Source organism: Hetaerina americana, unplaced genomic scaffold (genome assembly GCF_022747635.1).
Source record: "Hetaerina americana unplaced genomic scaffold, ioHetAmer1.1.p SCAF_14, whole genome shotgun sequence".
In the NCBI taxonomy this organism is placed as follows: domain Eukaryota; kingdom Metazoa; phylum Arthropoda; class Insecta; order Odonata; family Calopterygidae; genus Hetaerina; species Hetaerina americana.
This window is the reverse complement of record NW_027286514.1, coordinates 14,988,363-15,011,604: the sequence shown is the minus strand read 5'-3', so window position 1 is coordinate 15,011,604 and position 23,242 is coordinate 14,988,363. Positions and strand designations below refer to the sequence as shown.

General features: G+C 38.2%; 2 protein-coding genes across 2 annotated transcripts in view; one reads left to right on the top strand and one right to left on the bottom strand.

Annotated features, from left to right (window-relative positions):
- LOC139686368 (oxysterol-binding protein-related protein 9) overlaps nucleotides 1-23,242 on the top strand; it is a 360,366-nt gene that overhangs the window by 136,624 nt on the left and 200,500 nt on the right. The window lies entirely within an intron of this gene.
- The window catches only part of LOC139686384 (very long chain fatty acid elongase 7-like), a 36,984-nt gene that overhangs the window by 2,973 nt on the left and 10,769 nt on the right, over nucleotides 1-23,242 (bottom strand). Inside the window, exons 5-11 of the mRNA XM_071583577.1 lie at nucleotides 20,111-20,247; nucleotides 12,102-12,145; nucleotides 9,763-9,833; nucleotides 5,260-5,450; nucleotides 4,875-4,955; nucleotides 3,151-3,207; nucleotides 2,185-2,290 (exon numbers count right to left, since the gene is read on the bottom strand). Of these exons, the coding sequence (XP_071439678.1) occupies nucleotides 2,185-2,290; nucleotides 3,151-3,207; nucleotides 4,875-4,955; nucleotides 5,260-5,450; nucleotides 9,763-9,833; nucleotides 12,102-12,145; nucleotides 20,111-20,247 (687 nt within the window). The remainder of the gene's footprint in view (nucleotides 1-2,184; nucleotides 2,291-3,150; nucleotides 3,208-4,874; nucleotides 4,956-5,259; nucleotides 5,451-9,762; nucleotides 9,834-12,101; nucleotides 12,146-20,110; nucleotides 20,248-23,242) is intronic.

Below are 23,242 nucleotides of genomic sequence, written 5' to 3'. Positions count from 1 at the left end.
CCGCCGAAGCGAAGGATCGGGGGAAGTGGGAGCAACACCCAAGTACCTTTTAAAGTGCCCTATGCTTCTACAAGTATCCTTCGCGCTTTTAAGTATTGAATCTTTGGCCGCGCCTTGGTCTGTACCACTGCACTTTCTTCATTCTGCTTCGAACGTTTACGAGATTACACCGCCACTTCAATCTTGCATTTGATGCATTACTATCCTGCGATAATGTTAAAACCCCATACCTCTTGCCACGGCATGGACAGATGGTCTTATCCACGCAACTTGTGCCGATGTGACCGAAAGGTTGTCAACATCACATAGGATTTGAAATGAATGGCCGGGCTGTGAGCGATTCCTATCGGATGAAAAGTTCGTCGGGAGGCTTGGTGTTCCTAAGCGTGTCAGATTGTGTGTCGGTATCATTTTCTTGTCGTAAACCGTCGACATTCAATTATCCTGCGGTGTCAAGCATTAAGGAGTGAAACCAGTTCTGGATTCCAGTGCGAGGGTTGCTATTGATACTTAGGGCCTTGATAACACTAAGTGCTCTTGGCGCCATCTGATGTTTTCAGCTGAAAGTTTATCCTTTTAACGCTAACTTTCTTCAGAATATATTGTCTTGTGATCATAAATGGTGTCGTTTATATTGACTCGAAAATTTCGTCCCGGCGAAAACATGGAGTTAACTCATGAACACTTTCGTTCGATGATTTTTACGAGTTTCTACGTGGATTATCAAGACAGGAGTGCATCGATTAACTTACTACAACTTTTGGCGATGATATTCCAACCTTTGCCACTGTGAAACGCTGGCATAACGACTTCCATCATGGCTGCCATCCGATCAGCGACGAAAGTCTTGCAGGTCGTCCAAACTCAGTTGTTGCGCCAGAAATTATTGATGCTGTGCCATAACTAGTATAGGATGATCGTAATGTGACTGATCATGAGATTGATGCATCTTTGGGGATTAGGATGATGAACATCATTAAGATATTGCATGAACATTTAGCTGTGAAAACATTTTGTTCGCATTGGATCCCGCATAATTAGACAAAGCTCAAAATGATGCTCGTGTCAATTGGTGCAAAGATGTGCTCAAGAATTACAATCGCAGTGTATCGAAAGCTGTGTATTCCATCTACACAGGTGACGAACCTTGGATCTATGCGTATGCACCCGAAAAAAATCAGCCATACACTTTGTGGGCCTTCTAAGACGCTCCAAATCCGACAAAAGTGGATTCGTGCACGGAACACATCGAAGCAAATGATCGCCTTTTCTTCTTCGGAATAGCTGGACATGTGGCAACCATATCGTTAGAGCAACGTAGAACCGTGAATTCTGAATGGTACACGAGCATTTATTAGCCAATTTTTGCTAGGTGAATTAAGGAAAAAGAAACGAAGCGTCACTCTTCATCAAGACAATGTAAGCTCTCAAAGATAAAGCCTTTGTCAACAATAAATTACTGTCTTTTATTAATAGGCTGAAAACATAAATAGCAACCCTCGTAGCATTGATTTCATCCATGGAAAATTGTAGAATAAAAATATCAAATAATGCACTTAAGCAACCATTCAATAGTTTGAAGTCATTCCAACTTGGTTAAGTTTTCCGTTGTCACTTCTGGTTTCTATAGTCTCATGTATTAACAGATCAAGGGCATTGTACTAGAGATACACGTGATAATTTTTCCGCCCACAGGCATAGATAAGATTAGCCTCCTCTAGGAATGGATTCATCAATTTTTGGTGAAGAATCCGGATACGGTACCACTACGCTATAATACCTATGAACTAATTAATTTGAAATCACTTTGTTCAAAAACTACCTTTTCCGCTCTGAACTCATAGCTTAATAAGTCGATTGTTTCGTCTCGTTAAATACAAGAAAATAGGAAATTCTAGATATGAAGCCTCCTATTTTTTATGTGTTTTCCACAATAAGCTGGGCAAGTCTTCGTCCATCTTGTAACTTTAAGGTCAGGTCCTAATTCTTACGGTTTTGGTTCGTATCTTGTAAATGCCCAGTAAAATATTTTAAATACAAGCTGAAGCTGATGGTGCTATTATTCCATAAAAAATACGATCCCCAACCGACGTAGAACATTAACATTTCGGTAAAATCTTTAGCCCTCCTAAGTATCTTCCAAGTTGTTTGGGTGTGGTTCTTTTTAGATGAGGAATCTCTTACCTGGATAGTATTTGACAGCCAACCAAGAAACGATCAGGGTGCCAACATGATGATATAAATGGAGAAACGACAGCTGTGTATGTTTTTTCCTCAAAACGAAGATTACCTGAAAATGGCATAAACTGTATTTAACTAGCTGAAAACCTTAAAATTGGGTATTACCTTATGGATAAGTCATATTGTTAGATATTAAAGTCGAAAGCACCTCCTTCTGGAATATTTCTATTATATTACCAATCGGCTTGTACACCGGCACGGTAAATTAATTAATTTTAATGAACTTTGATACGGCTCCTGAGGTGATAAAGATCAGTCGCGTTCTGACGACTTCTCAACGTTCATCGAAGCTTGGTTTCTTATCATCTTGTGCCATCCGTTGGTTGTTTGGAAAATAATACAGCCCAATGATTGAATGAACAGAGGGTCGCTGGCATTTATGAATGAGGTAGTATTAATATGCTCATGTTAGTAAAGAAGCATTTCAATGTAACTGAGCCCTGGCGACCGTTTAATTCGTTCAAGAAAAGAAAAAGCCACTTTCCCAAGAGTATCCAAAAATATGTTTGCTAATAACTCGCAATCTTCTATATTCCAGTAATAATATTTTTTTTCTCTTTTTTGCTTCTGTAGAGCGTTTGCTTTTTGCATTTAATATCCCCACTTGAATTAGACATCTGCGGCGGATTATTTTAAATGATGGTCGTATTCATTCATGCGAGTGAAGCACTGAACGCATAGATAAATGATTGTTGATTACAATTATAATTGTGGTGAATGCAGATTAAATTTACTCGTATTTAAACCTTAAAATGCACAGGTGTCGTTTTAAATTACTTTCTTATAAATTATTTATGTATTAACAATTGATTGATAAAATAAATGAATCTAGCAGGATTAAATAAGTAGAAAAGAGGAAAGAAATGGACTGCGTAGGTGTACTGTGTAAGTAGTCAGGATGGTACTCACAGTGTCCAAAAGGTCCATTATTTTTAGCATAAAATAAAACCATGATGTGGCCGCCCCCTGAAAAAAGAAATTGTATTTTAAAATTTTTTCGTTAAATAGTGTGCACGTCAATCGTGCTAAATTGGCTAAATTGTAGATTTTCTAAAAGCTTTTTGGTTACTGAAACCTTTCCAGTCATTCCAGGATATTACCGCACAATTTATTCATTTTTTTATGCTTGTGGATTTTACATACCTATTTTCGGTTGTGTAATTGTAATTGTTCCACAGGGGACACCAATAGTTTTTAACTTAGTACGGAATGGAATTTCTTTAATTTAATTATTATCTTAAATCATATATTTGTTTTGAAGAAATAGCCGTTCCTTTTATTCGCTAAAATAATCTTTCAGGTTCACATCAAAAGGGCGCAGATAAAAGGAGCTGTAATATTTTGTAAGCGCTTGTGAAGTCTGCATTGTTGAATTATTTTCCTCGTGCTTTCTCGACTAAAACCATGTGAACCCTTCTCTAGTCCTGCGCATCAATAGTCCATGAGCTGTCCTTACGAGCTATTTACGACTCTAGGAGTATGGTGCCGCACCCTGGGACACACTCCCAACGGGAAATCCCCCTCTATCCAGCGACGACGTTCTCTCCGGACTTTGAAGGTCTTTGCACCTAGTTACTTTGTTTTCTGCACCCCCTTCCCCTCCTCCCCTCACATAGTTACTCATGCTACCTTCCACCTTTCCTCCTTTTTCCCCTCTTTTCCTTTACCTTCTTCTTACATACTTGCTTTTCAGTATGTACTCGTGTAGTACTGGACTCGGAGTGATGACTGTTACCTGATGATGATGTAGTTACATTGAAACCGGTCGTATTAAATTTTATTTTGTAGAAAATTGCCAAATTTTAAATTAATCATGATATTCCACCACATCACGCCTGAAACTTCTAATTTTTTTTTCGAGCTGGTATTCCACGTTCCAAATTGTTTCGCTTATTAATACTTAGTTGATAATAGTAGTATGCCACTCAAGGTCGGTTTTTTAATGGAAGGGAAGAATAATACCTTCTATATATCTAAGCATAATTATGCTACATTGAACACAGTAATGCGCACGGGTCAATGAACTAATCCATTCTACAAATCAGCATATTTGTCACATCTTATCATCCCGTCGTCCATGCTCAATATTATGCTTCCCCGAATCTAGCTTGACAAAAATATCCCTTTCCTAACAGCGTAGAACTATATCCTAAATGTGTCGAGTGTGGAGAAGAGTGAAAATAACAACGGAACAAAGTGAAAGGAACCGAGGTAGGGGAATCTAGGTGGCTGGGAAATATTTAAATATAGTAGGTTATGGAAAGAGGATACGAGGCCTGATGAGTGCCTATGGAGTGTGGGAGACTATGATGGAAGGGAATGGTAGTAGTGTGGGAGACTATGATTGAAGGGAATGGTATATTAAGCTAGGTGGAGGGAGGATGACATCAGCATGCTAACTGTAACTGGCAAATGTCTGATGGCTTATTGGCATGTAAACTTCAATGGGACCTAGGTTTGAGAGGTCTGATTTCACTTCGCATAATAATATTCTATAACTCACCTGCTCGACGCTTTTTTCTCATCTTTGAACATTTCTATTTTTTACTACTGCCACGCTTACCAGTCGTGTTTTTCAGAGTTAATTCGTCTTCTTTTATATTAGTAAGCATTTTCATATTCTTCGAACTTACAATTAGCTCCATCTGGGTCTTTCTCCTTTCTCCGACTCCCCTGCAAACAATGCTGCTATCCTTCCAAGCAATACTCCAATACTATTTAATTGAGTTTAGGAAAGGTAAAAAAGCATTTTAGTCATTCATTTTAATATATATTTTTTATTCAAAAGTTGAATAACGTGGGTGATAATATTTTAACATCTAAGTAAGTAATAAATTTCATTTTTTTGACGGTGAAATTAGTGAAAAGCCTTTTAATATTACTTTGCGAGTATGAATTAGTCATATTATGCAAAGCCCGCGTTGCACAATATGACTAATACCGCGGTGAATATCTAAGTTTTTTCACCCCATTCGGTGTGTAACCTTAATTCAATATTTTTAAAGGGGCATGCTTTACCTGCTTGGATAGCCATGTATTTGCAACTATTTGGAAGATGTTGATCACCATGATGGCCCCATAAAGGGAATAGGGCGGTCTTTTGGCCATGAACTTCGGACCGATCCTGGTAACGAATAATAGATAGACGATGATGACAGCCACAAGTGGCAGTGGGCTCTGGACCATGAACCAATTCCTCGTGTCCGAATCTGAAATATGACATCACGCTGAAGTTAATAAAGCTTAGGCAGATGGAAAACGTGCGGTTTGAGGTGTATTACGACAATTACTTTGAATGAATAGGGAATTGGTGCTCATTTAATATTTGATATTTTAGTACCCTGAAAACCACCGCTAGGGTGTGTAGCAGGGGGGGGGGTGAAAATACAGCTTGCTATTTTGACCCGAATCAGACCCCTACCGCGGTTGGACTAAGTTATTCAAATCCCGTATCGTTGGTGGAAAAACATGACATGTTAAATGTATTTGTTCTACGCAAAGTTCAACGTAAAAGAATGCAATGGCGACTCGCAGATATCTTTGTCTTAATCCCCCGTTTTACAATTATACTACCTTCATCAAAAAGTTCCCGGAATAACCACCGTGTGGCGCTCCCATCGTTCCGATTTGAGTTCTGTTTTTTTTGTTAAATTGGTACATCTGTTGTTGATATTCCCTTTAAATCTTAGTGTCATAACTTGACATTTGCAAAAGTTACGTAGCCAAGAGTACATCTATCTCTGTGTGTGTTGGCGATTTTTTACAATTGCAGAAATGGATTTAAATTTGCAACAACGAACTTGTATTAAATTTTGCGTAAAAAACGGATTTAGTGGCGCACGGACGTTGGAAATGTTGGAAAAGTGTTTCGGCAACGATTCTCTAAAAAAAACGGTCGTTTACCAGTGGCACGAGCGGTTCAGAAGTGGTCGTGAGTCAATCGAAGATGATGAACGCAGTGGCAGACCATCGACATCGAAAGTCGGTGAAAAAATTGATAAAGTAAAAGAAATGTTGGTCAATAACCGCAAATTAACCATCAGAGAAATAGCGGAGGACTTGAACATTGCCTATGGATCCGCCCAAGACATTGTGGTTAATGATTTGGGTTTCCGTCGTGTAGCAGCAAAGTTGGTGCCAAAAGACCTCAATTTCATGCAAAAAAGAGACCGTGTTGACGTCGCAAAAGACATGATTTGCGAGGCTGAATCCGATCCCACATTCATCAAAAGGATCATTACTGGAGACGAGACGTGGGTTTATGAGTACGACACGCAATCCAGACATCAGGCAAGTGAATGGCGTTCACCAAATGAGCCGAGACCAAAAAAACCACGTCGTTTTCAGTCAAAAAAGAAGGCAATGCTGACGGTTTTCATGGATTACAACGGTGTAGTGCATCATGAATTTTTGCCAGAAGGCCAGACAGTAAACAAAGAGTATTATTTGGGCGTTATGAGACGTTTGCGTGAAGCAATTCGCCGAAAGAGACCAGAAATGTGGGCAGAAAACTCGTGGATTTTGCACCATGATAACGCACCGTCGCACAGTGCTATCATTATTCGTAATTTTTTGACGAAAAATGCAACAAATACCATCCAACAGCCACCGAATTCACCTGATTTGGCTCCCTGTGACTTCTTTCTGTTCAATCGAGTTAAAAAACCATTACGGGGAACGCGTTTTAGCAGCCGAGAGGAAGTAATGGAAAAATCGCAGGAAGCACTGATGGACATACCGAAAACCGACCGTAACTTTTGCAAATGTCAAGTTATGACACTAAGATTTAAAGGGAATATCAACAACAGATGTACCAATTTAACAAAAAAAACAGAACTCAAATCGGAACGATGGGAGCGCCACACGGTGGTTATTCCGGGAACTTTTTTATCAAGGTAGTATGTGCTCCTATCAATAGATGGGAAATTTAAATCTCCACCGATCATAACGTCGCGATCACTGTATTGAAGTAAGAAACCTTTTATTTGGTGATCTAAATATAGTATTGTATTATATTTTTCATCCGGGACTTTGAATTGAGCAACAAATTCAACGCTTTCAAACCATTACCTAGAATTACCTCAGCCCTGCTTGCTTTAGAATGTTTAACTGCAACGAGCACACCGCTCTTGATTCTGTTTGCTTTGTCAAATCCGTAAACGTAAAAGGATTTTGGCAAAATTTCACCGCCGGCGATATCTGTGGATAATCAGCTTTCTGTCCCAATGATTATGTCGCCCATGAGCTTTTAGTGTTTCTGTTATGATGGTTTGTGTAGTGTTTTATTAACTCTATTACACTGAGAGTTCATGCCGAAAGTGGGTCAGCGGCACTCCTAATGACATCCGCTCAGAACTCCAATGAATAGGAAACGGTGAAATAACCACGGGAAGCCAAGGAATAATCTTCATAAGTTTAACTGAATTTCATGATAATTTCTTCGGACTAAATTTGGTCAGTCACGAGGTGAATTAGCTAAATCTATAATATTGTTTGTACCTCCGCGAGATGTCTTATGGGTATGGAAGAATTGCCTAGCATCCTTAAAATATTGGGATAACCTCTAAAGGGCAATTGGCTCACTTTGAGCGTTCATACGACGACTGTGCCATGGACACAACGGCTGCGTGGGGAAAGATTGGTGCACCTTCTGGGAAGATGGTGGACTGACTTTCGCGCAATCCCGCTCGCTGTATCGGGGGCATCCCCCGATAACGTCGCAAATCCCACATGTGCTCAGATGACTCCGGCGTCGAAAATGACCTGGGGGCATTGACGCGCAGGTACGTCTGTATGCTCCGCGGTTACACATACCGTCCTTGAACCGGACTTACGACATCCTATGCTCTTTATCTTCTTTTATTCTCGTCTCTATTGCAACGAGGTCGTTTCTTTATGGCGAAAGTGTCCGAAGGAATAGAGGCGCGACCACGCCAAAGGCTTTAGTATAGCAAGCTCCAAAAGTAGTATGATTATTCGCGGAGCTTGTGTTGCAGTAATGCAAATTGCTGACATTTGTTTCTTGACATCCAGAAGCTCAAAGTTTTCATGTTAGCCTTTTGCGCTGATTTCAGTGAAGTTTTCCAGCTTGAATCCTCGGTTAGTTATTGAAATAAAAGTGGGAAGGTGAAGTTATGTGTCACTTTGGATGAAAACATGCGTGTGGGAAATCTTCCGGCCTAGTTTTATATAATTTATTGGCGGTAAATTTTTTTCTTAAAAATTTTAAGATTTTAGCTGTTTTAAATACTATGTAATTGCGGGCCGTAAAACTTAAAATGTAAACCATTTAAATGAAGTTGACAATAATTGATGGTTTCTGGCGTAACTTTATGGAATAGATTTTATATTGGAAAAGAAAAAAAATTGTAACTTTTTGATTCCACTGAAAATTTATGACGATTCGACCCAGGTTTCGACGTTCAGACCTGAAGATGACGTCAAAACCCGGGTCGTGTCGCAATAAATTTTCAGTGGAGTCACAAAGATACTATTTTTTCATTTCCGTATATGACAATTCCAGCAGCCGTGTGTGTATTTAAACATTTTTTTCATATAAACTAAAATAAATTCATCGCCTTTACCCTCCACATGGCCGGATGCTACTCGTGCACTTGCGCGAGTCCGACATTGTAGCTTTACCCTAATGAAAGTATGCATCCGGGACACACTAAAACACTTTATTTCCTCGTAAGATTTCTTCCACCATTATTCTTTGCAGATGATTTAAACTCGGCATTAGCATTTAAAGTGTATTTAAATTTTCCGACGAGCTTTTAGAATTCCTGATGCGTGGTAATTTCAATTAGTGGGCAGAAAAACTTTATTGTTGTCAGATTTTTTTCACAATACTATTCCTTTATCGCGTTACTTTTTCTCCCAGGATTTCTTCAAATGTTTTTCAACCGTGTAACCTAATTAGGTTGTTTTATAATCTTCGAAATGATTGTCAATCTACTCAGGGAGTTTATTTTTACGGAACTGTCGCACATATTTGATTGTCAATAATTTTGGTCACCACGGCTAAGGGTGTTTCGATGGTGTCTATTTTTTATAATTACAGCTCGCAATTCAATTTCTGAAGTACGATCAGTGTTTTGGATACATTGCTAAATCGAGATTGCGATTATGAGCTTGCGTGAAAATTTAAATTGTGGACGTTACCTCATCTTGCCTTGTTGGAGACAACCTTATATGATCGATTTGTTGTAAAATGAAATAAATTATATGATTGAGATGATTGTATCAAGTTCACCAATACTTTTTTATAGGAGAATATCCAAAGTACGGCTGCAAAACTGAGTGAAATGAAAAAATATTTCCTTTCGTATCATTAGGCCAGGCTTTGCTTAGCAAATTCTACTACGAAAGGGAACGACGCGAAGGTCACGCGTGCGTGTAATAAGATCCTGCCTATCGGCAAATGAGTGAGGTAGATTTCTCCGACAGCCGTTACAGTGCAAGGGTAGTAACAACTTGTATCAATATAGTTGCAGACTCAAAAATTCATGTCAGACTCACCTCCGCCCTCATGTAGAATGTTGTTGTATGCCGCGGCGATTTTATTAAAGGAATGCTCCATTGCGGTCATCCTGGAACGAGAATAGATGAGGTTAGATTGGTGCGTACATATGTGGTGGAAAATGGAAAATATAGTGATTGTTGATATAAATTAAATGATCCAAACAAATTACGTTTATTTATGTAGCCACCTATTGAAACTGTGCCACACAAATGTTTCAAATGAAATTTCTCTGACACCTTTTTGGTAGTTTCTAACATTAGCCCAATTTATAAAAACGTCTGTCTCGTTATATTGACAATATGTGTGTGAAAGACACTGCCGCTGCTCAGGCAATGGAATTTGTTAGCACGTACATAATCTAATTACGGATACTACTCTTCGCCCTAATCTTTCATCTTGGTTGCCTCCGCTGGTCTCCATGCAATCGTATTGATTGAAGTTGGTTGTTGTATCCCTGATTCAATTTCCGTTTGCCTTAGTCTTTTATTTATAATTCCTCGTCGGAAATTTCATTGCGACATGACCCGCGCGAAGGAAAAAGGAGAATTTCAGGTTCACAAGGTTATAATTTTATTACATTAGACCTCCTTTGTTGTTGTATGTGGGCATTTGCATTACGCTGTTTCCCTTGGGCACGGACACGCGAGAAATGGTTAAGTATCAATTTTATTCAAAACGGCTAAGTTTATAAAAAACGAGATCAAGGGTTTGCAAGTTACATAATGGTTAGGAAATGTATGCAAAATATTTTTCACTGTTAGTCCATTGTGATTCCATGCACTGGCGCCGCATACTGCTTGAATTACTCGCTTTGGCTTAAAAATTACGTTTCGTCAGAGACGTGTTTGCGGTGAAAATATGGCTAAGAGTTGTTTATTCAAGATCAATAAGCGGGGAAACAACGACTCACTTGATTGTAATTTTGAAGAGTTTAACGATAATCATTCCTGCTGTTCATGCATCCGTAAAAGCGATTCATAGTACAAATGATTGAAGGTTATGTGAATTATCTAAATATACTTCAAAATTCGCATAAAGGAATATAGCTCTATCAAGCATTCTATTTTCGTTCCTGGAATCAATTTTGAAACACGGTGGAAATTAATATCCATAATCAAATTAATGAATGTATCCTGCTTTTTTCATTGTTACTCATCTACATCTACATAATACCCCGCAAGCCGCCTCAAGGGCGTGTGGTGGGGGGTGTTAGGTCACCCCTCATGAAAAAGAACGAAACCATATGCAAAATCGACACATCCATGCAAATCTACACCTACAGTGGCATATAAATTCATGCGAAAACTCTTTCAACTTATACGCATGCAAATTCATGCATATGCTCTCAACCAACAAACAATTGCTCCTAAGAATGTAGTAAACGAATATCCAATAACGTGCACGCTAGAATTAGAGTAGTAAGAATGCGAAATTCCAATACTCGCGGAAACCGTTTTCATGCATGGAGTGACGCCACTTTCAACCACCTGGTTGATGCATTTTGTGAATTTAAATTTGCACCGCCGTTATTTCGACGATTTGCGATTATTATTAACATTATATTTATGCTTAATTGACGAAGAGAGTATAATTTTGAACTACTCAGCATATTACTCGAAAAAATCCTTCGTGGTGCGGATTTTCAACCCCAAAGATCAGGGAATTTTCTTCCCGTGAAATTACCAATGAAGCAGTACACGTAAAAGAAACACATATTCAAGTATTATTTGACGTGATCACTATTGAGTAGATAAATTTAATATGGAAAGACGATTAACTAAACGATGGCGTACCCAAATAACAGTCGTCTAGTTTTCATCTGCGATAAGCTATCAGTTAAGCGATTCGCCATTACTTCTCATATGCTGGATGAAATCAACAATCCTCAGGAGTTTGGTTTTTAACTCGTCGATTCCATTGAGTTAAAAACCAAATTGACTTGCAAAGCGAATTGTGTCGGCAGGAATCTCTCGTAATTTTTTTCTCCCCTGGTATCGAAGGTGAAACATTTTCAATCCTAGAATTGTTCTATTGTTATTATTATTTTGGTACTCATATTTTATTATTATTGATCAAGTAAACTAATAGCTTATTTTTTCTCCTAACAAAATATTAATTAAATATGCTTTTCCTTATCCGTTCCGAAGTATTTTGCCGAAAGAATCCAACTCACCGGAATGATGGTGAAAACATCTGAGGTGTCGAACTCATCGGTGGTCGTTTGTAAACTGCTTTCAGAATGGAATAAATGTGTAAGTGAGCTTTTCTCGTGCACAACCAAGTTTGGGCCAGCTCCCGTGTTTTTTAATCGTCGCTTAAAATTAAGGTAGCTTACTTGGTTTCGTGTCCGTGCCGGTCCCAGTTGGCGTGGCGGTACTGCTATCGGCTGATCCTTTGCCGGGCCTGAGTCGTCCTTCAGCTATTGTCGCTTGCTGCAGTGCTTCGCCCGCGCGAGCAATGCGCCGACTGAAGGATAATCTCGTGGTGAATTACGATTACCTTTCTCTTTCCCCCTATTCTCCCCCTCATTCTCTTGAGCTTATTTTAAGGCACTACCTAAGCATTCGCCCGATATAAGTCTTAAAAAACTGTTTTAATGGAATTAAATACTCAAGGTGGTGGTCCATGTTTCTAATGTCGTCTCACATCCCTTTCCAGAATATCAATCCGAGTATGACGTAAAGGAGTTACTTCAGAGTTTCATAATTCAAGTTTTTTTCTGCTCGATACAATAGAAAAGTTTTGAATTTATTCCTCTCTTCCGCGAGTGTAATCGGTTTCTTTGAAGTAATTGCAGGGAATTTAGGTCGTACTTATGGAAGCCAGCGATGAAAGACATTCATATGATTTTTTACTTCGAATTAGCGCTTGTGACTTTTGACCTAATATTAATTCTTTTTTAAGAATTGTTAGTTAGGTATGAGGACGACAGTTGGATTAATGTTTTATCGTTTTTAGTACCTTTAGATTCTAAGTGCTTCAGCTGTTCGGAATAATGGTGCTTTCATTATAGGAAGACGAAGCTCCAAATGAATATGTTACCATATTTTAAGTGCCCTTGGTTGGATGTCTTTGCAGTAAAACCTTAGGAGGTATACACACCTAATCTTGTAGATTGGCCCACTAAAATGAAAACTCGGTATTTAACTCGAAAGTCGATGGTTAGGTTAAGATTCGATCTTACCTCTTACCAGTCCAGGAATATTAGGACATATTTCCCCTAAACTTGCAGAAAAATAAGGTATATTTGTATTCTGCTTTATGTCCCAGACGGCGAGTATAACTCCTTTTATATTCCCGTGCCGCCGTTCTTGATTTTACGGGATCTGAAGTCCTATTTTCACGAAAATTTACGTAGAGACATTGAAGAACAAGCCTTGTTTGATGTATATGTCTAATGCTAAAAAGGTCTCAAATTAAAGACAAATGTTCTATCGACCATAAAATATAATAAAAATATTTTTTGTCAATGGTCAGCCTACTTGACGACGTTTACTCGCCAATTTGTAGCATATCTAGTATAGTTGACAAAAAATGGCTCATAGCTGAAAAAAAGTAGTGGCAAGGGATAAAAATATATTCAAATCACCCATTTTCAATATATTTTTATTAACAAATGGATATCATTACTGATTATTATCAAGAAATATTTGTTGAAGTCGGTTCTATGTGGAAACGAAATAAACGATAGCTGTGCTGAACTTCTCGAATCCTTTGTATTGTAATATGTTTAGCAAACCTTTTGGCCCGTAGGTCCGTCGGCTCCGGATGTATTCAGTTTGCTCTTGTCCTCATGAGCCGCAAGGTAAAATTATTTCGTAAATGAAAGAAATCATATGATTAATGAAATTTGGCACATTGTTTGTGATGAATTTTTTATCATGATTTTTCATGTACCTATTAGGTCTAAGGAATTGTCAATGGATTATGATATCGCCTGGTTGTGAAACATATAATGAAATAATTATTTTCAAAATGAGAAAGGGATTACGCTAAAGATTTGACATTCTTCAGATTTAATTATATTATAAATGACAATGAAATAATTCAATCAATCCATAATAGCAGAGGGTATAGCATACTATTTAAACAAATTTGTGCTCTTGAGTGCGTTGCTCCTTCAGTTGTTAGGGACATTCGTGACGTGAAGTCTGAATCCGTTAAGTTTATCTTGAAGGTTTTCTGCTTGTGCGTTTCGCCTTCTTCATTACTTTTTTTATGAATGTATTAAGATATATAAGTAAATTCTCGTAGAAATAAGTGGAAAACTGTAACAGGCGTTGGCTCCCTGTTTATCCATTCCTCTTGTTTCATGCGTCAGTTTGAAACAAAAGTTGTTGTAGTTACACCTAAGAATGAATATACTATATGAGGTGAATGTATCAGCAGAACATTGTGAATTCCCAATTGAATATGGAGAACCTACTATTACAAGCTTTAAAAGGCATTATGCATACATTAAGTGTAGGGCGTAATTGCCCTTTCTATCACTAGTGTTTAAATTCTGAAATATTTAAATATCTCCTTCTCACTCTTAAGATTTTTTTGTTGTAATCTCATGATTCATCATTCTTTGACATTCCATTCAAAGAAAAAAACCGCGGCGAATTGCCTAGTTAACGATTCTTCCTCGAAATCGTCTGTGGAACGGCGGATTTATTTTGAAGGGTATTGCAAATGAGTGATAGGATTATTGAAAATTATATGTTATTTGCATTCATATGTATGACTTTCTATGTGTATGGTCATTATTAACATAGAATAGGCTATTTATCGGTTCTTGTTTCTGTTTCATTCCTCAAAAATATTCCCTAAGATACGTGTCTGCGTCAGGAATCTGAGGTGGGATAATAAGGTGTCAAAATGAAATTATTTAGTTTAATTTTCCCGTAATGTTTTATTTAAGGTGACGTGGTGATCTAGTAGGTAGATTGTTGGGCTGTTGACATTAGAGAACGTGTTGGATTCCCGGGAACTCATCTGGGAACCTTCATCTGACACGGGGTGTATGATTTTTCGGGTACTAAATTCTCCTTTTTATATTGTGTGCCGACATTACAAAAGTAGTATTCATATTTGATGCGCATACTTTACAGTTGAAGATGTAAAGTTGAATAAAATTATTTGCATTGCAAAACATTTCCCATGATTGGTTATCACGTTTTAAGTTCCAATTGTGATTTGTGTGTTTTTTGAAAGCTGCGCGTAGCCAACAGCCGGTAAATGAAGCTAGGGATATGGTTCTAAGCTGAGAGGGAATAGGAAATACATGCTTAAGCTTATTCAAAATGTTTGGTGCGTTGATTTTGAGTTAGTTGCTTTTTTTCTTCAATGAAGGGTTATCTTATCCACCAAATGGAAAAAAATACTGTTGTAAACGAAAGAGCAGACTCACCAAGAGTAGAATCCAGTTCAGGTTTTATATTGGTTGGGCCTTTCAAATAAAAGTTTTGTACCGCGTAACGATGACCAATTTTCTCCATTTTCCCAAGTTCACTCAAAACGTTCATTTTTGATGGCTGCCGAACAAATACTAAACAACGTAGCGTCTTCAAACTTGATGCATTGCTTTCTAGGTTGAATGCTTTCTAATACAGTGATATTTTTCAAGCAACTACCGCACCCTCTAGGTCAGGCCGGGTACTTCTGGGTCTTCCCATGTAGTATCGCACGAATGCCATCTTCCTATGCGGGCGTGGCAAGAATTTCCTTGAATTTTTTTGCATCATGGTCGCCAATTTACGTAATGGGACCGGTGTCTTTGTATCACACATATTTATAATGTGGTTAAGATGTGACATTTTATATTTCGCTATTTTTAAGTTCAGGCATTTATCTTACAGTTATTGATTCTTAATTGAGAGGAGATTTCCCACTGAATGTTGATGCTCTGATAAGAGTATACTACACTTTAAATTAAAGCTATAGTATTTATCAAATGTTATTTCAGTCTATTTCTCCCATATAACGATTAAAGTGAACTCCAGAATGAACTACAATCGGTATCGGGTCAAATAAAGTGCCAGAATCTTTTAGGGTACCTTTACGCTGAATCAGCAGTATAAGTTCATCGATGTCTCGGCCTAGTCCCTTATTCCAGAAGGCCTTTATTTTGATGATGTATGCTTGTTTTTCTTTCTGTCGTATATTTTACCTGGTCTATGGATAGGAAAATAAATCGTAAAAGCAGTACTTATCCATCAGTTGCATGAAATTGCGATCACTCAAAATTTTAATATACTACCTTGATCAAAACGTTCCCGGAATAACCACCGTGTGGCGCTCCCATCGTTCCGATTTGAGTTCTGTTTTTTTTGTTAAATTGGTACATCTGTTGTTGATATTCCCTTTAAATCTTAGTGTCATAACTTGACATTTGCAAAAGTTACGTAGCCAAGAGTACATCTATCTCTGTGTGTGTTGGCGATTTTTTACAATTGCAGAAATGGATTTAAATTTGCAACAACGAACTTGTATTAAATTTTGCGTAAAAAACGGATTTAGTGGCGCACGGACGTTGGAAATGTTGGAAAAGTGTTTCGGCAACGATTCTCTAAAAAAACGGTCGTTTACCAGTGGCACGAGCGGTTCAGAAGTGGTCGTGAGTCAATCGAAGATGATGAACGCAGTGGCAGACCATCGACATCGAAAGTCGGTGAAAAAATTGATAAAGTAAAAGAAATGTTGGTCAATAACCGCAAATTAACCATCAGAGAAATAGCGGAGGACTTGAACATTGCCTATGGATCCGCCCAAGACATTGTGGTTAATGATTTGGGTTTCCGTCGTGTAGCAGCAAAGTTGGTGCCGAAAGACCTCAATTTCATGCAAAAAAGAGACCGTGTTGACGTCGCAAAAGACATGATTTGCGAGGCTGAATCCGATCCCACATTCATCAAAAGGATCATTACTGGAGACGAGACGTGGGTTTATGAGTACGACACGCAATCCAGACATCAGGCAAGTGAATGGCGTTCACCAAATGAGCCGATACCAAAAAAACCACGTCGTTTTCAGTCAAAAAAGAAGGCAATGCTGACGGTTTTCATGGATTACAACGGTGTAGTGCATCATGAATTTTTGCCAGAAGGCCAGACAGTAAACAAAGAGTATTATTTGGGCGTTATGAGACGTTTGCGTGAAGCAATTCGCCGAAAGAGACCAGAAATGTGGGCAGAAAACTCGTGGATTTTGCACCATGATAACGCACCGTCGCACAGTGCTATCATTATTCGTAATTTTTTGACGAAAAATGCAACAAATACCATCCAACAGCCACCGAATTCACCTGATTTGGCTCCCTGTGACTTCTTTCTGTTCAATCGAGTTAAAAAACCATTACGGGGAACGCGTTTTAGCAGCCGAGAGGAAGTAATGGAAAAATCGCAGGAAGCACTGATGGACATACCGAAAACCGAATATAAAAAATGTTTCGAGGATTGGATCAAGCGCTGGCATAAGTGTGTTGCAGTCGATGGGGATTACTTTGAAGGGGACAATATAGATTTAGATGAATAAACTTGTACTTTTAATTTTCTGAATAAATTCCGGGAAATTTTTGATCAAGGTAGTAATCTCAAATTGAAAATGTATTTCTATTGATCGGCCCTTCCCAGGATATTTAAAAAAGTTGAAAAACAAAAATTACTGCATCTCTCTATATTTTAAATTAAAACACCGGATTACTTTTGCAGTCCCAACTGGTTTTCGTTCCACGAACCGTGCTTAAGATGTAAAAACTTATGATTTCAAAACTATGTAGCATTAGTTTATAATACCTGGGTGTTAACTTATCATCAGATGTCTGTATTAGGTTAATTTACGTACTCTTCCTCGTTTTCATTACCGAAAATAATGATGATTAAATGTCTTACGAGAGTTAGTTGTATTTCATAGGTGATTTATTTACTGAAGAATCTATGTTTTTACCTGACGGAACCAAGTTATTGTTACAAATCTTGTCCAAAAAATGAGATGTATTATCTTTTTATATGGCAAGAGTAACAAAATATGTATTTAGTGAATTGATTTTTGTTAATGACATAATAAGTAGTTTAAATTTCTTAAGTAATGGATTCCACTCAGTGTCGCTTTATATTTTTAATCTTGCATCATACCTAATAACGAAAGAGCATTTTGAAAAGTTATTAGCGCACCGCAAGAAATGTCTACTTCACTTACCTGTCGGAATTGGTCTTTACATGCATTATTGGGAAGGTAAACATTTTTCATTGCGAAATATTTTAGGGAATAACACAGTACGAAAAAGGCCATAGTAATCAGCGGCAGTTTTATTAAAGAATCGTTAAACATTAAATTAGCGTGTGTGAAAATTTGTGGTTCAGTTAAGTTGGAAGATGATTCAGCTTGTATTACACGTCCTAAATGGCTCACATTTCAGAATCCTTTTCGTTGAATGTTCGTCCGTGTTCGGCAGGCTCTGTATAGATGCACAATGCTAGCCTTGATATTCTGTCACTTAGATGGATGTCTTATGTTAAAACCACGCAAACGATTCTGCTGAAGCAAAGGTAGGCCTTCAGTTCACCGGGAATTTGTTGTTCCTTTCTGTCAATCAGTTTTTTTTACCTCTTTTCCGTTCACTGGGTAAGACTTCTTATAGAACATCAGGAACAGAATCAGAGTAGTGATGGCGTACGGCATGGTAGTATATAAGAGGACTCTGGGGAGTGAACACTTGAAATACCCTAAATAACAGCTGATTCCAACCATTAAGCAGAGTTGTACCTGAAATATATTAAATAAATGGATTACATAAAGGAACAATTTTACTGGCGGTCGTTTTCCCGTATATTGTAGAAACTGAAAATAAGGAATGCTGAATTTAAGTATTAGCATTCAGGATGGTCAACACCTAGATTCATTAACGTGCACTTGGCTTAAATCTGACATTTCCAAGCGGTATTTCACCCATATTTCTCTCATATATTTTTGAAAAAAAATCGGCCTCATTAATCTGACCACCCTTTCCGACTGGACCTTACGTTCGTTCATATTAATTTATATTGCTCTAGAGATGTTTATGGCGATGCTGCTCCCGGAGCGTGACCCGGTATACTTTGCTGATGGGTTTTCATTATCATTATTTATGCAATGGATAATGAATGCTCTCTATCTCTGTTCTTTCCAAGCCGCGTTGGCGAACTTAATGTATCGTGGTTAGCGGAGCTATGTGCTATACATTGGAGCTTGGTCTCTAGGCCTATGAGCGCGCCCCAGGCCAGTTTCATCATTGATGCGGATGTGAGGAAAGGCCGAATGTAACAGAATTCAACCAAACTCCTCAAGTCTGGCACGCTAAAGTCAATGTATTAAATGGTAACAGTTTCTAAATAGTTATTGTACAGTTACTCGCAAACCCACAACCCCCAAACAAGTCTTTCGTATGCATGGCACTGTATGGGTTCAATGCAAACTGTTTATCAATTGTTTATCCAAGTGAGCAAGAAAAGAATTAAGAAATTCAATTCCACTCTTCCCCCTTTCGATTACTCCGTATAATCAAATAATTTCAATTAAACTCCGATATGAAAAGGATTGGAAATATAAAGACACGAGTTTATGCATAATTTGAGTGATTATCAGATATCTAAGGACTGTTTAAGTTGTACAATGACGGCCGACTACTTGGAGTATTTCCTTTGTGACCAAATATTTTATACTTCCCAGTCAAAAAATTCATATTTGTCTTATCAAATTTTCTTAATATGTCACTAATCAAGGAGTAGGATTTGATTTTCGTGCTATCAATTTGAGGTGTTGGAACCGACGATCTTTGTGCTATAGGTTTAGAAGTAACACGCAAGGAAAAATCATAAGGAAATTACTATCAAGCATTGAAATTACCTTTTTACTTCTGTATGAATCGATGATTTATCATTGCTAAGGATTGACAGAAGTAAAATGGCTAAGTTGAACGAATGCTGCTGTTTTTTTGGTAAGGGGAGATGGGACACCTTCTTTTCATTATTTAGTTCGGTGGAGTACGAAATATTTTTGAAACACATTCGCATGATAGGTTTATCCAATATGTTGTGCTCTCACTTTCTTTGTTTTGATGGATATTTGTGCGAGTGAAGGAAAAGAAATAACCCAAACACCCTCGAAAGCTTCGGTTTAGCCCCGACCTCGTCGTCTGCTGAGAGATCCATGATACTAGCGGAAGTATGCGTCAATTGATATTTTTAGTTTTTCCATGGCAGAGACTTAAGGCATAAGTTGAATTAATGACGCATTGTACACGTCGGAGTGGCGAGTTATGTGTAATGTCTCCGTAAGATGCATTTCAGAGAATATAGACGTTGGAAAAATGTGAGTACTTACTATTTGCATCGTCGTTAGATATTTTTTCCACCAAAGATAGGGCGTCATTCTCGGGCCTAGTGCTGCTAGAGTGTAGTATAGGTACATGACGGCGTGAACTGTACTATTCAAAAATCCAACTGGAAGTGATCCTCCACCTGAAAAGCACATTTCTTGTAATTATAAAAAATATATGTATGTTGAAACATTTTGTAAGAATGTTTTTCAATATAATTCAATGATATTTTGCATACTTCTATCGGTTGATTTTATTAAAAAGTATCACGGAAATTTACTCATTCTATCAAAATACAATGTAATTGGTACATAATTTTCAAAGGATAGACCTATTTTTTTAAGTAATGGTCAACAATAGTATAATGGTATCACTGCGTGCATAAAAAAATTAAGTCACAGTTAATTATATATCATATAATAATCTATGTAATGTAATTTTATGCCCTAATAGAATAATAAATAATTTTTTAACTTTATGGTAATAATGTATCCTTTCCATGTAATAATCTGCTTAGAAATCTTCGACATCAAAAGTTTATTCTAATAACTAAGGGCATCAGGATATTCTCTATGGATTAATCCTGCTCTAACACCGATGTTAAACCTCCCCCACATATCCTGGTACTTTTCAGTCTATGAGGACGTGCTTGGCAATAAGTAGCCGATCGCACTCATCGCATCTGGGGTGTTCCTTCTGTGGTGAGGCAGTGTAAAACCATCCCATCTGTATGACTGCTGATAACGGTCAAGGACAAGGGAAGTTACTATCGGCATTACTTCCCGAAGTTGAATACCTTGTTATGTTCGGTAGGGCTCTCTACCCTGACGCGGAGGCCTGCTTATGCGAGAGATTCTCAGATCTTCCGCGGATAGGATTCAGATCTTCTGTATGCTATTTTTTTGTATTTACCATTACCCATGCATCTGGGATTAAAAATGGTGCTCAGAAAAATGGCCATTAAAAAGGGGATATCAATTTCTTGGGTGTTTAAGGGATACCAGGGTGAATATTCCATCCTGAAAGGTGGCGTGGAAGGGGGAATATAAATAGATGTGTACTCTCCGGCTGAAAAACATTCCCAAACAATTTGAGACAAGAAAGGTTACCTTAGTGCGATCTTATATTTTTAGTATCATCGATATGGTGAACGGTTCCGGCATATTTACACTTTGTAGCGGACTGATTTTCGCTTTGATAATCTTTTGGTTGACTGACCACAGTTGAGCACATATCGTTTCCAATTGGGTTCTGTGCATTAAGCCTAGGATAATGCCCAAAAACTGACAGTATTCGAAAATCGAGCAGAATTTCCTATAATGGATGACAGTATTTCGAGGAAGTGATGTCAAAAGGAAGAAACCTGCGCAACCTAAGGTTAGAATCTATTCGTTTCATGGGCGAGTAAAGGGTTTAGGTAAAATAGTAAAATCGAATTATTCAAGGTGCATTCGGCCTATTCGAAGACGGGAGAGGAAAAAGGAGACTTAGATAAGAAGAGGCGAGATCCCTTTGACAAAAGGGGAAGAAAGTGGGGAGGAGCTCAGTTTGGTGCTACTTGAGATCGGAAAGGAAGCAGTTGTTCTGCATCTGTACATATACCCCACGATCTGTCAACATGGTTTTTGGAAAGGGGATGAAGCACCACATAGAAAGGTGAAATGATAAGGCAGAGGAATGTTGCTTTAAATGCTAGGGAAAGAGAGAACAATTACTCTTTATTCCCGATTGATGTGAATGGTGGTGGAAACCGGTGTGCAAGGTAGCGGAAAACTTAAAAGACGAGAGTGGAACCGGGGAGATTGAAAATAAAATAAGAGAGTTAGGGAGTGTTTTAAAATGCGCTGCGTTAGTTTTATGTCAATTCCACTTCTTTACGCTGGAAGGGATTTGCCGACAAAATCTACGAAATAAGTGTAAAATGCATCCATAGAAGTAAAAATAATAATTCCCAACACGCTTCGGGTGGCAAGTTGCATTCGTGGTAACTCCAAACCTAAAGTTACTCTAAAGCTGTACGCTTTTCGTCCGTGTGAAGTAGTATGACCTTCGATCTTGATCTTTGTCATCATTACGGGAAGCTTCTCAATTTCACGTCAAAGCTTAAGTTCTGTTTTCACTTCATCAAATCTCTTCGATACGCCCTTCCAAGTTATTAGCATTAAATTTGCTTTGTGGTAAATGTTGACCCCAAAAAAAAGCCGTTGAATTATTTTATATTCACACAGATATGCACGTCTCTACGTTGAACTGTAAAGCAGCTATCGTGTTACGGAAGGGAACTTTGGTCATTTTCAGTTGAGGTTTGTTCACTGCCCTTATCCCGGAAACCGCCGTTTTCTTGGTCGAGGTAATTAGCTGCCTATTCTTATTTTAAAATGCAGTATTGTGAAAAATGGCTTTTGGAAATTGGCAAAGTTCCCAAACATATTGTGATTTTGACAGTATTTCCCGCCAGACCCACCGCATAGTCCTCCGTCTTCCAGATCGAATAACACTGCTACGAAGTGCGGACGTAGAAAAAAGTCACAAAGGACTCCATATTTTATTCTCCATATTTTTGCACCAGCCACTGATAAGTGGTACATATTGGTACTTGTTCATTTACTCCCCCCTAGAACTTTGAGCCTCATTGAATTGAAGGATCGAATTCGCTGAGCGCTTCCTTCTGATCATAATTAGGTGACGTTGTTGCGTCCCTTGCAGGTGCTAGCGAGTAGCTTGATAAAAACCTTAATTGACTCAGTGTCTAATTTAAGGTGACCTCTCTTCCATCATTCTTAACATAGGAGACGATTTGTGGTTGCCAGGTTTCCTATATGGCTCTCACTCTGTCACACCCCTGTGCAGTTGGTGTCCGGTAGTTAATGCTGTGTACAAATTTCACCTTGGCAGCCTTTTAACCACTTATTTCCGAGTTTTGACTTGTTAGAGCCGGAGGGATTCTACGTTGGTTTCCGTCGACGACATTTGGAGAAAGTATATAGCACTTGCTTTCGATCTTTGGTCATTAAAGATTGAATAGATATGGTAAGCTCTGAAAATTCGATAATATGCAGGCAAACAAGTACCCAAAGAGTCATTTAATACTAAATAGGTTATATTGAACGTGACCCCTAAAATGTCAAACAAATATC